The 19180-nt window shown below is 36.1% G+C and overlaps 1 protein-coding gene across 4 annotated transcripts in view; it reads right to left on the minus strand.

The window, feature by feature from the left end:
• The window catches only part of LOC149572529 (uncharacterized), an 87843-nt gene extending 68921 nt beyond the window's left edge, over positions 1–18922 (minus strand). Inside the window, exons 1-3 of one of the 4 annotated variants that reach the window (XM_089813648.1) lie at positions 18398–18913; positions 18149–18300; positions 2073–2163 (exon numbers count right to left, since the gene is read on the minus strand). Coding sequence is in view for 1 of the 4 variants with exons in the window: in XM_089813647.1 (XP_089669773.1) it covers positions 2073–2121 (49 nt within the window). In the remaining 3 variants the exon portion in view is untranslated. Of the gene's footprint in view, positions 1–2072; positions 2164–18148 lie in introns of all 4 variants that reach the window. The other 3 variants (XM_089813645.1, XM_089813647.1, XM_089813646.1) reach the window with 3 other exon arrangements.
• Between the last annotated feature and the right edge of the window lie 258 nt (positions 18923–19180).

A 19180-nucleotide genomic window follows, 5' to 3' on the forward strand; every position in this document is an offset into this window, starting at 1 on the left:
TATTTTGGACACCCAAGAGAGGAAACTCAGAACCAAGATAGTGGAGTATTTGGTCAGATGGAAGGACCTGCTAGAGGAGGATGCTACATGGGAGAGTGAGCAAGTTATTCAGCAGGCTGGACTAAGACTGCTTGAGGATAAGCAATTTCAAAGGGGGTGGGCTATAATGTCCCCACTTTAGCAGTCGACCAAGTGTATGTGCGTTAGCCTAGTTCTACATGGTCTCGAGGGCTAACAAAGGGTTTAAAGGGATCTTAGAGTGTTTTGGCCTAGTCATCTCCAATTTGGGCCAAAACAGAGTTGATTTACTTAGTCTCAAGTACACTTACTATTTTTAGTAAGTTAGCAAGACACAGGCGAGACTAGTTTTGGTGATTGAATTTCATACTACTCAGCGAGAGCTTTCCGACGAGCTATCACTCATGCTATTTGGAATTTGATAGCTAATATATTTTAAGGCCTGAAGTATTATTAAAGTAACATTTAATTTAGTTGTAAAATATTAAAGTGTTACTTTAATATTAAATTTTATGGGAATGTGTGCAAATCAAAAAGAGGCACCTAACGGAGACATAAGTGATTATTTTAATATGTTTTATATTGCACATCTTTTATCCCACATTGTTCGTGTGAGTTGAATCGACTCTTAGAGAAGAATAAAAGGGAGCGTTAGTGGCTTCATTCGGCAAGTTGAATATGAGAAGAACATTGATGTGTGAGTTGTAAATCCATTCTTGGCATTAGAGGATGTCTATCCTCTCTTGTAACATTCTAGACATCATTCTCTAGGGGTTTGGCCTTTGGAATTCATTGCTATCAGCTTCATTAATAGGCAGATTGCGCGCATTTCTAGCTACAGGCGGATTGGGTGTTTGCTCATATCATTCTCACTTTTTGTCCGATGTTTATGCCATTGTGAAGGGATGATTTCATGAGGGTCTTGGACTGATTGAAGGCAGATTTTATTGTAGCAGCACTCTAGCATGGCACTATTGATATTACTATAGCAGCAAGATGGGAAGTCATCACTAGAATATTATGTTATAATGCTAGAGCAGTTAGTGAGTTCAAAAGTCTGCTATGTATTTGATTTTATTAGTTTGAAAATTAATACTATTTCAGTAGTAGTTCAATCTTCAGTTTGCATATTATTATAAATTCCTTCTTGTTCATATTATGTGGTTTCAAATCTATGCAAAGACATAAAAGCAAACAAACATTTTATTTCCGGAACCATAAAAGGGTTTAAACATTTAATGGAGAAATTAAGAGTTGGATGCAAATTATTTGACTAAATTCCTATCAGCAGTTGGTTCAATATTTGGGCATTTCTAGGGTGTCCATTACATATAAGAAATTATTCTTCTTGTTTTTTCCATTCATCAATCCTTTGCAATATGCAGTGAAGTTGTGGTTAGGCATATGGATGTGACTAACCAAGAATGCAAAACAGTCTATAGTAACAGGAGGTTGAGGTGTAGGATGTCATTGAAAGGTGGAAGACAGTCATTTGAGGTGTCCTTGAGGTGTGGGTTGTCATTAGAACTATGAATTTTGGAAAGCCCTAGTTGAATAGGCTTGAAACCCTCAATTATTGAGCAATTTGGGGATTCATGCCTTATTAGACTACAGTTGACAATTTGAAACCTCGTAATCTTGTAGTTATCCTAAATGGGTAATATCTAATTTGTTTGAGTGGTGTTTTGGAGTGAATTGAAGTTATTTGTCAAAAACTAAGTTAGGAGGCCTAATTCTACTAGGTTTGTTTTAGGCCTATGTGCTAATTCTTAATGTGGGTATTGGAATACTTGTTACTTAATTTTAAACACATGTTAAAATTCAGACATGAAAATTCTATTTTGATAAAAGCACATTTCATTTGATATTTGAAAGAATATAAATGTCCTTGTATCATTCATTTCTTGAATATACAATTGATATTTTACAAAATAATGAAATGCTGAAGGCAAAGTATTTCAAACAAGTTGTGAATACAGTTGCCATCTTTCATATGTACTAAAAACAAAAAAAATGAAACATATGGGAGAAAGTCAGAGATAACCAGTCACTACCTTTCAGATTTTGACTAGTTAGATGTTCTGTTGTTGCATTGTCACCCATAGTACAGCTCTCGATCTGGTAAGCTCATGGTTCGTCGTTCCCCTGCGAGAGAAAGAGGTGGTGTTAGATCTTATGATCTAAGCAATGACTAGTTACCTATAGCTACATTCTTGCACATGTTACATTTCTCCTATTCTGAATACATACAAAAGATGCAAAGCATAATGTCAAAGGGACGTATTATTTTGATACGAAACCTTTCATTATAATCAAACACAGGCATGTTTAGTTCATAAGAAATAACTACAAATTACAAGAAGGAATGGTTTATGACTGTCACGAGCTTGTGCTCGAACATCATAAAATATTCTATTTGTTATGATTGCATCTATTCCATCAAAATGAAGTTTGTGCATATGTTGTAAGTAAATAGAAGCGACTCTTTAAGTAATACAATGCAAGGGAATGCAGGGAGCTGCAGTTGCAGAGAAAATTCTAACGTGTCTATGCAACAGATACAGGAAACTATATTGCAGACAATGATATCTTCCAGAAAATCCAACACAACAGTTACCAGCAGTTATAGAGAAACAACAGAAGAATCTGAATATACTGAAGCATTCTAAACTGAAAAAGGAGTAACAAGCACAAAGATATGCATACGTACATTGTCACTGTTACTACTGAATGTTCTAAAGCTCACATTAGACAAAAGGAATCAAATGATTACAGCATGTTGAATCAATGTGGAAATAAAATGATTTCTATTTGGAAAGAGAAATCTCAATTAATATACAGGTCAAACAATGTATTTTTATGACATTTCTCTCAGGTACCCATAACAGAATCTACAAGATTAGTACGATGATAATCACAAAGCATGATAAAAGATGAGCATTCAGTCAAATACATACAGAAAATCAGACCAGCATATACCTGTTTTATTTCATGAAATGGCGACTTTAAGGTAAAAAATGCCTAGATTTCTGTTACAACAGTATTGGGGAACACACGATTTCCAGATTTATGACAAAACTCTTGTCAAACAACAGTAAGAGGTGTTTCCATTGCATAAAAAGTAATAATCTGGAAAGGGCAATGACGAATTTAAAGCACCAAATCGTGCCAAATCCCTATACGGTAGCAAACCAAATGTTGTCACTTTGATGCAGAAGTTGCCAAGTGGAATTGAGGAGAATCCAGATGATGGTAGGCATTCAATAGTAGCATCGAGCGTTGGACCCGTTGTCACAGACAAGAAAGGGACTTAGCAGAAGAGAAATTTATTTTCTCATTCTAAAATGAAATTGCTAGCAAAGGGGTTACTGTTATTGGGTGGAACAGTCTTCCTCACAAAAGGCCATTCTTCTGTTGAGGCAAAGCTTGTTGTGGTATGTCTTGTGAATAAATTGATTTAAAAGATGGTGCCTCAAAAGACAGTATACAAAAACAGCTGTTGTTGAGGACACCTGTAGAAAACAAGCATTGGTGATGAATGAACCGGCTACAAGTAAGCTATTAGCAAGATGCATTCGTTGGTGCTGGATGAGACACACTCAATAAATACTGATATCTACTCAAAATCCAACTAGATACCTGCAGCATATGATCAAATATGGAGCTATTTCAACAGAGAAAGAAAAAACGTGCCCCAAATAAGGTCAAAGCAAAACCTTACAAAAAAAAAAGTGCTTCTACCACTAGTCTTAAAAACGCATCTGTCATAACGTTTTCCAAATATACCATCAAATGCAATAGAATCGTGCTTCCAGCACAACAGCAAAACATTTTTTAAGAATGGAAAAACGTTACCTCCAGCCGCAAGAGATCATGGCAACAGCAAAAGAATAAAAACGTGCTTCCAGCACTAGCTCTTGAAATGGCGACAAATATATCAGATGTAAAATGCATTTGACATAGCATTTTTAGTATATGCTCAGCAAAAAAGAAAATCAGAGCAGCAATGAAAACGATGTGTCTCCCAGTTTAGCACAAAAAAGGGCAAGGAAAACAAATGTTTCTCTTTTAAACAGCAAAACATGCTAAATTGAATTGAAATTTTACCTTAAAAAAAAAATGGCTTGACATGATCAAATAGCAGAGAAAACCACTAAGAGTGACTTCAAACATGGCGGCCTCACACAACAAAGCATATGCCAAGCGCCACGACAGCGAGTCTGATCCAGAAATGGTGACAACAAACATTTTTCATGGCATTTTTTCTGGGGTTTCAAAAACCCTCTTATCAGCCACCAAGCTCTCTCTCTAGAGCTTTCGAATGTGAAATGAGAGGAGATTACTTTGTTTTAGGTTAAAACTTTTGCATTTAACCATTTTACATTCATTTTCAAATCCACAAAAGATGTATCGGTATTGCCTCTTAACACTTTGAATTATATATTTTTCATTTGTTTCATGTCAAATTTGATAGTATAATAATGTTTTACTTTAGCTAAGTAATATATTATTATATTATTTAACTTTTAATGAATGGATATTTAATTCAGATTTGCAAATAAATTGTAATTAATAGCAATCAATTGATAAAATTATAAATCAATTGATTGTTATTAAGTTGAGCAAATCAAATTTAGTTCAAATAAATCCATTTTAGGATTTAAGAGAGAAAAGGGTACTCTGAGTTAATCTTAAGATTAACAAAGTCATTGTGACATGTGTCTTTTAGACTAAGTCTTAGAGGTTATTTTTTCAAAGACTTAGTAGCTTCATTTAAGGTCAAATTTAAGGCTTTTTGAATCATTCTAGGACTGTGGATCGAATTTTGAACTTGTCTTAGCATTTTGAGGCCATGTGTTGACATTTTGAGTCTTTTAAGGGCAGTTAAAGGTGAGTCATAGGTTCTGTTATGACTTAGTTCAATTTTTAAGCAGTGAGTCATCTTTTGATAAGTTTTGACTCCCTTATTGTAGCCTTTTTTCCTGATTTCGACCAAGAGTTTTGGTATTTAGTTTTCTGAAACGGTGATGCATAGGGAGGCAGTTCTGGAGGGGATTAGACTATTGTGACATTTTACTATCCTTGGTATACTATTTTTTCTGAGTTGTATCACTGAAATTGATGTTTTTTGACCTCTGAAGGATAATACAGTTGGCTAAATCTATTTTGGGACTCATTGTTGTGTGCAATATTGGTGATTTGATGTTAATTTTCTGTGTTCTATCAAGAGCCTTTAAAGTTTATGTCTCATTTTCGCACCTGTATGTGTCAGTAAAACCTCTATGCATAGGTCATAAGTCGTGCATTTTAATGAAATCATATTGATTATGGTCCATATCTTTTTGATATTACTCATTAAAGCCCTCTTCTGAAACACTTTTATGTAGAGATTTTCATCGAAGTAGTATTTTTCAAACTGCATGTCATTTCATTGTGTTGTTGAACATAAAATCTTTTCTTCTCGTCTTTGGTGTATCACCTTTCTAATTTAAATAGTTTTCCATTTTCATACTTTCTTCTTCCCTTTCCCTCACAAGCTCATAACATAGGTGAAATATCATTACATCATACAGGAACCGGCCTAGAATCCGAAGGTTCAATCACCTACATAGCTTACCCACAAACTCGTGATTGTTCCAATGTTTCACTAGAATTTCTAAGTGTTTAGGTGCTTATCTTGAGGGTGCAAATTCTGGTGACAACAATACTACCTTGTAAATTTGGTGATAGTTGGGAACAAGTTAGTAGAGATGTCTAGAGCCTTTCTAATGCCTCTTGGATTCTTGGTGGTTGTAGGTGTGAAAAGATTCGGGGAAGCGGGAGGGTGGCACTTGTGAAAGTTGAGGAATGTAAGGAGTCAGATTCGAGTTAGGAGAGTTGTGGATGTGGGAGTAGGAAAAAGGGGGTTTGGAGAGTGATTAGGTGAATTGGAAAGTGATCATTACCTATTGCCTTGTGGTCTGACCCACATTGGGAAGCAATTTGGCTTTGGTAACTCACCTAGACTAATTTGGACTTTGCCTAGTCCTTTGTGCAACCTTAATTGCATCAACAAGTCTAGGTATCTCATCTATAATTTTTAAACAGAGATATGCACCAAGAGTGTTCATTCATCTGCAACAAGTAATGGCTTAAAGCAAGAAGACTAGAGATGCTAAAAATTGGCTTTGTATTGATCATTGAATTCCCAAGAATCCGTTAATTTTTGTCCAATAAAATATTCACGACCAACTTGCATTAATAATCTTCCTAGTGTTTGATATTTGTACAACCTATGTATATAATTTTAAGACTTTGGGAATAAACTTCCAATAGATACACTCTCAATATACAAATGGGCACTAAACTTATGTTTTCAAATATGACATTAGTCTCATAAATAATATGGCAATAGTATCTGCCCAAATGTAAATTTTAAACTAACCTTTATTTCCTCACAAAATAAATATCAGAATCTGCTCAAAAGTAATGCATCCTCTATAAATATTTCAACACCCAACTCGTATAATATTTCAATCATTCATTAAAGTTATTCATGGACAAATCTTAAGATTAGTGACAAACATATGTCCTACAACACTATTAATAACTTCTAACAACTAAAATAAGCATCTAGCCAAACTTCAAATAATGCCTAATATATTACTCAGAAATAAGATGGTCTTTGTTTCTCAAATTAAATAAAGCAGCTCAGACCTGCAAATATTTTATTTCTTCAAATTTGTCTATATCGAGAGTTTACCAATTTGAATTTCTTCACAAAGTAAGATACTTGGGCAATATCTCTAACCTGACAATGGTTTTTTGTCTGTCACCTCTAAGTTGAGGGGTTTCCATCCTCAAATCTGCTAAAAGCCAATGCTCCCAAATACTCCAATAGGAGATAATAAACCAAGCATAAACAAAATGAAACCCAAGCTGCCTTTATAAACCCTTCGCTGCTAGAAAACTATTGAAATCCCCTTTATTTGTCTTTACATTTTCCCTCTTCTAATTTTCAATTGAACTTTGAGGGAAATATTTATAAAGTAAAATTTAATAGTATTTTATTATTTTATTTTAATTTAATTAATTGATATTAAGGCATCATTTAAATATTTCATTTATTCTCAGCAACTTAATAAAAATTAATTTAATTTATTATCACTTTAATAAATTGGGGACATTAAAGTCCTCCCTCCTCAAAGATTGCTTTCCCTCAAGAAAACTACATTTGCTTGTCGAAACCATATACTAGGATCCCACATCAACCTCAGAAATATTGCTCCACTAATTTGTTGCACTACTCTAATATAATCACCACCATAACTAGAGCCGTGAAGCAACACATCAAGTTCCGACTAAAGGAATGCACTAAACATTTCAATGCCAAGAACCCAAATCACCCCACATGCCGAATCAGTCAAGTGAACCTTGCTATATGCTACTACCATGGATGAGAACATCCTCAATCCAACTAAGAACCTCTCTCCAGCTGAAGCCATAGATAGCTCTAACACCACATGATGATGGGAGCTCATCATTATGCCAACCTCTATCAAGGAGGAGATACAAATCTCTCTAGCTCCTCCAACCAGTTGTTTTCGGTAAACACCACTCAACAAAACCAACCCTAAAGTCAGCCAACTAGGTATCACTTTTGTGGTCAACAACTAAAACCGTATCATTGACAACTAACCTCCAAGTGAAGAATAACTCAGTTGTGCTCAAAGGATGACCCAAACTAGCTGCACTAAAGTCTGCAAGTGCACCACATCAAATTGTATGAAGACTAAGTTTAGCACCAATAGTGCGGGGAATCTAGTACAATAGTCAATGATCTAAAATACCTTTGAATACATAGGAGTTATGATTATAGAAGTGGCTGAAAATTAATCTCCTGTGATCAAATCACAACTACCATTAGTCTGCAACCAAGAACTACTCATTCGCTGAACCAAAGAATCCATCCAACTCATTTGTTGTTCACATTCCAAACTCATGTGTAAGCTGATCAAAAAATGGGCAGCAGTACTTGCTCTAGAAATTGATCCACCAGTCCAATACTATGACCTTACTTCATCACTAGAAACCACACCTAGGTCTCAGAACTTGCAATCAAATCCATTTTCACTAGTGGAGTCAGAAAGAAATTCCTCATCCGACTCAAAGAGTGGATTATCAAATGTCCAATCAGCACTCAACACACAAATATGGTTATCCACAATCTGAAAAGAATTCTCTCTTTCCAACTTAGTCCCACTATCCATTGTCTTAATTTTGGAAATGCCATTTTACGACTCTGCTTCAAGTCAAAGGCTTCTTGAACTTGGTTAAGCTCGTCAAACTGACTTGAGTTGCAACACAATAAAATTTAAGATTTGTCTTTACTTGTAAGACCAATACCACCATCAAAAGCATCAAACTTAGTAGTTGAAGCCTTGCATTCCTCAAGTATGAATGGTAGGACAACACTATGGTCAATGAAAGAAGCACTGGTGTGTTGATGTCAATTTTGTACCACTACATAACATATAGCAATTGAACACTTGATATGGGATATCAAACACTCAATTCCTCTCTTGAAAAGTTAATACTCATGAAGACATGAAAAAAACTCCAATGCTCCTTACCCCTGTGGATACTAACTCAATTATATCGATGTGGTTTGCTAGTAATCACGTAGGCGGCCTTACATTGTTCATTTAAGGATAACTTGGACTTCTGATGTGATGGTGATGATTTTGTATGAGCGCCAGATGATGTTGATTGTGGTGATGATGGAAGGTCTTGCGCCAGATAATGTTGAGGGTCGCGACGATAGGGGCAATAATGCTCTAATGACTTTTATCTTCCTAACTTTCTTAGAATGAAAATCCGACTAATCAACTACTTGCTCCTCTACTCCTACTCTTATAAATGGAAAGATTAGCAAATGGATGGGAATCAAATTTGATGAAAGCTAACCAGCGGCTCTACCTCCTGTTGTGAAGTTTTCACACCATTGCCCCAAAATTTTTAGGGACTCCCTTTTTCCTAATCGCCTTGGCAAATTTTTTAATTGTCCAACAATTTTGAGTTTTGAAAATTTTGAGCTTTGGACACCTTCAGGGCCAATGGGAAGAAGGTTAGATTTATTTTCACCCGATTTCAACTTGATTTTCTAGAGCCACCAATTTCCTCCTTGAGCCGAACAAATTTTAAAGAGCAACACTTGGTAGGATAAAATTGTAAATTTCATACTTAGACATTTTTCTTTTGAACATTTGAATATAATTGTATAAATTTGGATAATTTTCAAAAATAAAAATTTTGTTAAATTTGGTCTTTTGGAAAATCTTGATTATTTTTGGTGAAAAAGATTAATTTTTGTGATGGTGAAATAAAATTACAAAAATCGATTTTTGGCTATAGAAGAAATTTTATTTTATTTTTGTCAAAAAAATTAAATAAATAAATAAATTTATTGGCATAGCAAAATCGATTTGGGTAAGAAATTGCAAAAAATTGATTTTAATAGATTAAAATTGTCTTGAAAACTTTTTGCCTTTAATGAAATTGGTAATTTAATATTGAAAAATGGCTTTTGGTTAGCCAAAATCCTATTTTAATGACGTATTAATTACTAAATCCTCATTAAATGGAAATATTTAACATCTCCAAGGCACCATTTAATTTCTTTTTGCAATTTAGAACTAATTGGCAATTTTAAAAGTTAATTTTCATCATGGCAAAATTAATTTTAGTTAAGTATTTAATTGTGGGCCATAATTTTGCATTAATTATTTGTTTTTCTTTCACCCAGGGTCCAAGAAGAAAGTTGGGTATAAGAGGAGGCCTCTCTCCCATTTCTTCCTCACTTCTCACTTCTCCTTCTCAAGGCGTTGGTGATTTTGCAAGAGCAGATCTGCACTTTTCTTGCTTGGCGAATTTTGTGGAGGCCGAAATTTGTGGGAGCCGAAATTTGTGGAGGCCAAAATTTGTGGGAGCCAAAATTTGTGAGAGATAAAATTCTGATTTTTGCAAGTGGCTGCGATTTTTGCCCTAGGTTGGAAAATTTTATTTGGAGGTGAATTGCATGATAAATTTCTAATTTGCAAAGGGATTTGAACTTCTTGAAAGTCATATCCTAGGTTCCGAAAAGTCACTGTAAGTTTACTGGTTAAGGTGAATTTTCATCATCTAGAGTTGCAAGGAGTGCTTAAGCTGACATCCATCTTTCGTTCTAGTCTACGGATTGCTCCACTTGGTTCTTCTTGCCTTTTAGTCCACCACTCTACAATCCCGTAATAGGGCGACGAGCATGGAGGATGATAGTGCAAGTAAGAATCCCAAGCGGGCGAACACTAAGAAAGACAAAGAGGATATGAAGCCCAAAACTTCCTTCTTCTCGAAAATGAAGTGAATAACCAACACCAATATCCGTACAGTGGACATGATACAGATGAGGGACAAACTGAAGGAAGGACAATCCCCCTTAGCAAAGAAGATGTCAACGAGACAGATTTTGGATCGAAGTTGGATGAGTTGGGAAAGGTTGCTATCAAGAAAAGGAATTTGGGCACCCTTTCCTCTCTCAATGCTTTTATTGGATTTGAGAAAGAATATGAGAAGGATCACGAAAGGATACTACAAGCAGCAAGTGGCATGGCGAAGTCAACGGAACTCAGGGCAAAGCACACACCCTGTCCTCCTATGGGAGAAGTTAATGAAAGGCTAGCTAAGTTCATTGCCTTAGCTAAGAAAATGAAAGAAAAGGGAAGATTTATATTAGAAGATCATTTGATGTAAGCTCAAATGGTAATTTCCCTTTCTTCTAGAATAGGACAAGTGTCTATTTCTGATTGGCCACCATTTTGGCACCTTCTCATTGGTTGCCACTTTTTGCACTTTTTTCATTGGTCCATTAATGAGGTGGCAGCTTCTCATTGACCGATGGGGTGGCAACCCTAATTGGGGTTTTGAGGATCCAATCTGGATCGTTGATCTTGTTTTGATCTCCACTGTCCATTGCATTTTTGGCCCCTATAAAAGGCCATTTGCTCTCATTTGTAAAGTGTTGGAGAAATTGTTGCGAAGATAATACCAAAATGCTCTCTTTTTCATTGTTGCGATTGGTATGTTGATCAAGAACATTGGGTGTTATTGCATGTTTTCTACTTCCACTTAGTTAGATTTCATTTCAAGTTGTTTAAGTTGTTCAAGTGAAAGTAAAGTAGGTGGATAGTTGTATGGTAGCATTGGTAAATGTTTGATAGGGATCAATACTAGGCCACTAGCATCCTAGCGGCTGGTTGGGAAGCTTTGTGTAGTAAACTAGTTTATCATTCCTTTGAATCATTGCACCTGTGGAAGTGAGGCCGCTGGTCAGCTTTCATTAGGTTCGATCCCCATCCATTTGCTAACCTTCCATTCATAGGAGTAGGAGTAGAATAGTGAATAGCTGGGTAGTCAAAGCTCAGAGAAGCAAGTTAGAAGAGTAAGTTAAGTATTAGAGCACATCCGTTCACCTTCCACGACCATCACTTTCCCATCAACATCACCATTGGCAGACACACCCTCCATCATCACTACCATCAGCATTATCTGCCACCCGCACATTTCACAAATCGAGCCGCCATCACCTTCATCCCACCAAAGTCCAAGTCATCCTTGAATGAATAGCGTAAGGCTGCCTATGTGATTACCTGCAAATCACATCAATAAAACTGAGCGAGTATCCAACGATGTAAGGAACATTGGAGTTATACTCATGTCTCATGAGCATTAACTTTTCAAGAGAGGAGTTGTATGTTTGATATCCCATATCGAATATCCAAATCCTAATATGTTATGTAAGTGATACAAAACTCGCATCAACACCTCCATAGATACAATGATTTAAGGGAAAAGACTAGATTACCATGCAAGGCTTCCCAACAAGCTGCCAGGATCCTAGTGGCCTAGTTATAGATCCCTATCAAACATCCACTAAATCACCATGCAACAATCCATCTACTCTTACTCTTACTTAACAACCTTCTTGAAATAAAATCTACTTTAGCAACTTCAATGAAATATAATTCTAACTATTGGAAGTAGAAACTATGCAATAACACCAAGTGTTCTTAATCACCATGCAACTCACAACAATGATAAAGAGAGTCAAATTTGGTATTATCTTAGCAACAATTTTCTTCAACCCTTTACAAATGAGAGCAAATGGCATTATATAGAGGCCAAAATTACAACCAACAGTAGAGATTACGAGGCAAAATCAATGATCTAGATTGGATCCTAAAAACCCTAATTAGGGTTGCCACCCCATCGGCCAATGAGAAGATGCCACCTCACCAATGGACCAATGAAAAAAAGGAAAAGTGGCAACCAATGAGAAGGCACCAAATTGGTAGCCAATCAGAATCAAACACCTATCCTACCTAAGAAGAAGGAGAATTTGCCACTTAGGCTTACATCAAATGATCTTCTAATATAGTTCTACCCTTTTCTTTCATCCTTTTAGCCAAAGTGATGAACTTGGCTAGCATGTCGTTGACTTCCTTCATGGGAGGGCAAAATATATGCTTCATCTTGAGCTCAACTGAATTCATCATGTTGCTTGCTACTTGCAATATCTTCTCATGATCTTTCTCATATTCTTTCGCATATCTAATAAAGGCATTGATGGAGGCAAGGGTGCCCAAATGTTTCTTCTTGATGGCAACTTTCACCAACTCATCCAATATTGATCCAAACTTTGTCTCATTGACATCCTCCTCCTTTGCCACCATTTTTGCAATTTGCTTCTGGTTCTCACTATCACCCTTTTCTACTAATCCTTGGATATCTTTAATTGTTTGGACAATCACCACCTCGCCTCTTGGCATAAGCATTTTCCTTAACCATAGTGGTGTCGTGCATCTCCCCAAATCTAGATTCAATTTGACTAGCAAAGCATCACCAACGGCCTCAGGCGCCTGGCTTATTTCCTCAATATCAATTGGCATATCCTCTTCTTCACTAGTGACTATCACATCATCTCCATGTTGGTTCTCTGAGAGAGGAGAGTACTCGATGCTATCACTGTAACCACTTGATTTTGAATTAGAGCTCACCTCTACTATGGCCCCATGTCCACTCATATTATCCTCTTGGCTTCTAGCCTCAATTATGCTCTCCCTTGATGATGTTGCATTCTATTTCTTTGCTAAAGGTTCCCAACGTTCTTTACTTCTCTCAACCTCCAAACTTCTCTTCTTGCTCTTAACTGTTCTTTGTTGCTAGCTACTGTCTTCACCTTTTTGTCCAACTAACTCTATTGGACCTTCCTTTGGTTTCATCTTCTCATAAGTAAGGCGTACCTTCTAACTTTGTAATTGCCTTAACTTTTCATTGTACCATGACTCAGTGTGCAGATCAACTATCCTTGTAACTACCTCCAAGGAAGGATCCTAATGATCATCCCAATCCACTAGACTCAACTCCGTTCCATCCACTATATCATAATCTTCTCTTAGCACACTTTCATCATCTTCTAGTTGATCGGGAATATCAAGGCCTCTCCACCTGATTTCCCTCATCATGTTCACTAACAATCTTGAAAAAGCTAGCTTTCTCACATGAAAGTCATCCTAGGGATTGGCCCAAAAATCTTTTATAGTAGGAACATGTTTAAATGTGTTTCTGTGAGATGCTTTGATAAGACCATTGGGATCAAATCCTTGCCTTGCTCTATACCATCCTACATGATACCATTCTAACTCTTTCTCTACAGCTACAAAGGCGACAAGATTGGGGCAAGTATCATTGCCTATTCCAAATGAGAAGGTAATCCCTGTCTCACCTTTAAGTTTCATCATTTTTTCATAATGCTCAAGTTGCCTAGCCAACTCCATCAAAATTACCTTGTTGGGTGGGTACCTTGGAAGTCTCTTGGGACAAATTGTACTTCCTGCTATTCTAATAAATGTGAATTGTGGAAATTGGATGAACCAACTCCCATACTTCTTAAGTTTTGCTTTTGCTTTTGATGAGAGCCTCTTCGCAAGTGTCCCTTGCAATATCCTTACCGTCTTCATGGCAAAAGCGTCATAAAACATTTTATAATCTTTGGTGTTGTGCAAATGAAGCTGTGGATAGCACTCATGCAACAAACATTGCCCCAACCCATTGCCAATTACTCCTAATGCCTTAAGTCCAAGATTTTCATATAGTCTCGCAATCAGATAGAAAAGATAGGACCCTATCTAGAATTGCTTTTGATTTTGCACAGTCCTAGGTTGCCACTCTAAATTTTCACTTATAATCTTAGCCCAATCAAATCTTCTCTTTCCATTTTCAATTTCATCAATAAAGAAGTAAATCCAGTTCTTGAATTGCATACCTTGAGCCACACCCATGATCCAGTCGAGAAGCACAATGAGATCGCCATACTCTGATTTGAAATCCGACTTGGTGACTCCCTTCTTGCCTTCGTGTAGCCAATTCTGCTTTTGATGAATGAAGTAAGCCTCCTAATTATCCTGAAATAACTTAGCTGCCTGATCCATTATTACCACTATCATGCTTTTATATTGGGGAATATTAAATGCTTCTTAGACCACTTGTCCACTGATGTTGGCCAAGACTCTCTTCCCTTCATAAAAAATGGACTTAGTAAAAATATCAAATCGGGATGAACACTCCATTACCAATTCCGGACAAGGCAAGGTAGGAGGGAAAGCCACCGCGTGTACAATTTCGTTCTTGTAGATCTTCTTTGCCATGGGGGATTGCCCTTCCTTCAACCTGTCCTTTAACTATATCATGTTCACTATACCAATATTGGTATCACTTATTCACCTCGCTTTCGAGAAAAAGGTGGTCTTAGGCATCATGTCTTCCTTGTATTTTTTGGTATTCGTTCCCTTTGGGTTCTTGCTTGCACTAACACTACCATCCTAAACACTTATTTTTGCCCCTTCGTTCTAAATGATATGGACTACACTTATCAATCTCCAACCTTATTTCTATCGATGGAATCTAGCTTATTTCTGCCTCTCCAAGTCCTATCTCTACACTTATTAATCTCCAACCTTCAACCTAGGCGTGGGACTACCACTTATTTCTACCTCTTCATTACCTTAGGATGGACTTCGTTACCTTAGGATGGACTATACTTATATCTCCCAACTTCAAACCTAGGGTGGTCTAGCTTATTTCTGCCTCTCCAAGTGTCCTATAATGAAATCTACACTTATCTCTCCAAACTTCAACCTATCAATGGAATGATGAAGTGGTGGATGATGAATGCAAAAAGAATATAAAGAAAACGAACCAAGCAAGAACAAGGAATAGAATCCACCTTTAACCCAATCTTCACCTCTAAAATGAATAGAATTTTACCTTAAATCTGCCTTTACCAATAACCGGGCCCTCTTCAAATTCGGATCAGATCTTGAACATTTCAAGCCTCCTTGCAAATAATGATGCCCTAGCAAAAATCAGAACTTTGACTTTCTTGAAATTGCCACATTTGCCAAAATCAAACCCTTGGATCACATAGCCTCTTCACCAAGCAAAATCACCCAAATCTGGAAGTTGAAATCATAGCCTTTGGAAAGAAAATTATACCCAAAAAAAAATTGATTAACCTGGAGAAAATTCAGATCTGCTCCAAAATCTGACCTAGGGCAGAAATTTGCCCAAGACAGAAGAAGAAAATGCCACCAAGCAAGGATAAAATCTGCCCAAAAATCGCTTAAATCGGCAAGTTGCTCTTCTAGAAGAAAATTGCTCACCAAAGGAGGAGGAAGAAGGAATGAGGAAACAAGAGGGGGAGCCCCCTCTTATACCAAATTTTCTTGGCTCTCCAAGTGGGCCAACTTGCCCTGGAGGAAAGCAAAATAAAATTAGCTCATTTATTAAAGGCCTAGATTTAAATGCTATGTTAAAATTACTTAGCTCATAGTGAAATTAGTCCATTTAATTGCCGGTTTTGATCAAAAATTGCAAAATAGAAACAAGGTTAGCCTAGGAGATGTCCAAATTTTCATTTAAAAAATGTTTTAGCAATTAAAATATCATTAAAATTGAATTTAGCAAGCTAAAATCAATTTTCGATTCTAAATTACCAACTTCTTTCAGCATTTAAAAATCTTCTAAGCAATATTTCAACCAATTAAATGAGATTTTGCAATTTAATCCACTTTGAATTTTGCAATGCAATTTTAATTTTTTAACCAAAATAAATCATTTTCTAGCATTCAAAATCGGTTTTCCAATTTCAATTTCACTATCAAAATTTTATTTTTCACCGAAAAATTCAAGTTTTTCCGAAATAACTAAATCTAACAAATACATTTTGGATAAGTTCAAGCTTATACACTTATTTCAAATTTTCAAAATCCGTCTAAGTCAAAATATTTGCAAATTTATCCTACCGATTATTGTTCTAACCATTAAAAAAAAAATGTTGTTTTTGAAATTTGTTTGGCCTAAGGATAAAATTACATGTTCTAGAAAAATCAAGTTTCGCACTAAGTGAAAAATAAATCTAACCACATCCCTCCTGGCCCAAAGGCATCCAAGGTGTAAAATTTTCAAATCGAAAACTTTTGGACAACTCTGAATAACTTGTTAAGGCAACCGAAAAAAGGGGGTCCCCAAAACTTTGGGGCGATGATGTGAAAACCTCACAACATGGTGAAATCTATAACTTCTTGTGATTCATTATTAAATCAGCATGCTCTATGCCAATGGAACTCATGAATACTACTCTTGTTAAGATGTCGCATATGTTTCTTCTTTATTGGGTTGGTCTGATTGCATGGTTGAAGCTGTTGTTAGGACATCACTTTCAAGGTATTCTTCTTCATAAAAAGATGCATGTTCTTCGTCAAAAATATCTTGGGACTCCAACTAATTCACATCTTGTATTAGATCATCTTTTAACAAAACTATATCAGCAATTACACAAGAAGTTTCAATCTATTCTTCATGGAGAAAAGGAGGAACACAATTATGCTCACTCCAACATTCATCGGGAGAACTCATCTCACTACAAGATATATCTATATGGATCTCAAGATTACCAACAAAAAACTTGAAATATTTCTCACCCGAAACATTGTGTTCTTCTCTTTCATGAGTGTTGTCAATATCTTCATATGTCTCAAACTCTTTGTTGGTTTGATTAATATCGTGCTCCACATCAAGGGAAGTCACGCTTATTTCTCCTTTGGTATCCTCTTGTGAATCTCCTCTCTAAGATGATGAAGCTTCATGTGAGTCACTACCAAAAATGCTATCATTTTGTTCTTGTGAGCTGAATCTGCATGTTTATCAAACTCTTCATGAAGATTTTTGCATAACTACTTTGTATTTCCTTTTCTTTTAAGTTGTTGATTTGAATTTAAAGATTCCAAATCATCATCATCCTCTTCTTGGACACCAATAAATTATATCAAGGAAAGATGGTCATGTATCTTGTAAGGAAGAGTGCAATACTTATGGTGGCTTATCATAATTGCATCGTTTGTTGTGAAAGCATGAGGTCTCTTACTTGCACCTGTAGATGAAGATGAAACCTTAGGGGGTCCAAATTTCCTGAAAAGCGTGTCACTGAAAAAATGCAGTTCACGACTGAGTTTTTGTTGAGTTTGTTCAAGGTCTTTCCATGCTTGTGTATTGCTAAACAACCCTGCCATTACAACCTAGCCTACTGTCCAAATTAAGAACCAATTCCAATTGTGTTGTGTACAACTGATCTCAGCCTGGAGGCTGGCAGGATCCAAGCTCTGATACCACTGTAAGAACCCTTACCAATGCTGACCTTAAATTTTTTATTATGTTTCATATGCATTTTGTCGAGCAGTTGTTCTGCAAGGTCAATTTTTAAAAGTTATGAGTTTCTTGAGCCAATATACTTACAAGTACCAGTTACTTGCAATGGAATTCAGTCAAACAGTTGAGAGATGCCTGAAATTTAAGCATAGTATTTGCAAACACATAATGCTAGCATTTAGCATCCAAGAGAAATTCACCAATTACCAAACTTCCATCAGCATTACAGAAAACAGTTGGGGGACTTCGTAACAAACTGCAATTGCTAATTCAAACTTCACGTCACGTAGATAAATTAGTTGGAATGCTTTAAAATGGTAAACAGAACATAATTAACCGAATTCCTGACCTCTTAAATTCTGGACTCAGAAGTGCAGCAAACACCTCTGCATGTGTCAAGGCTGGGAAAGATTTGTAGTTGATGGCCTCCCGATCATGAAATACTTGGGAGTTTTGTTTGCAAGAATGTCCTTAGGCTTAGTCTTTATCGGCTCTAGAAATCTTTGCAGAACAGCTTATTAGCTGAATATTATGGATTCAAATTCCCAAGTCCAACACGCAAAATACTGTATTAAAATCATCAAATATAGAAAGGCACCTGCTACAGCAACATAGGTATCTTCTATTATCACACATAATCACCAGCAAACCTTCAACGTTATTCTCTTTAAGTTTTTGAGTGCCATCTGGAAGTGAAGATCGTCTTCTTTTGCATACCCCAGCTCCAATTTCAAAGAATATAACTCCACGCAAGAGCTTCATATACTGGTTCAGGTATGCAAAGCTTCATTTGTTTAACTTACGCCGTTCAACGGAACCAAGACATACATAAGTCTGGGATTACTCATCTATCTGAAAAGAGACAAACTGAGAGGCTGGTTCATTAATCTGCTGCAGGTACTAGCCTATAGCCAAGAGACTTCGATGTGCTAAAAATGGATTCTGTATTGGTCAGTGAACTACCCGGCATCCCTAAATCTTTGTCGAATGAAATATCCACGGCCAGCTTGGCATTAATATTATTCTCAACATTTGATATTCCCTTTAATATTTGAACAGCCTATATATATCTTACTTTAAGCTTTGCCAATAAACTTCCACTGGATAGACTTTTGAAATACAAATTGGCTCAAAACTTATATTTTAATTTTCAAATACAGCCTTAGTCTCATATATATAATATGAGAATACTATTTGTCCAATGGTAAACTTCAAACTTTTATTTCCTTTTTAAAAAATTATAAAGTAATACATTTTTATCTCAAAAAGTAATACATTCTCATTGATCTTATTAATAATATGGTAATATAGTATTTGTTCAAATGCAAAACTTTAACTTTTATTTCCTAAAAAAAAAAACCAGCTCAAAGGTAATGGATTC

The sequence above is a fragment of the Cupressus sempervirens genome, chromosome 2 (assembly GCF_028749045.1).
Source record: "Cupressus sempervirens isolate cs-2001-9-10 chromosome 2, ASM2874904v1, whole genome shotgun sequence".
NCBI lineage: Eukaryota > Viridiplantae > Streptophyta > Pinopsida > Cupressales > Cupressaceae > Cupressus > Cupressus sempervirens.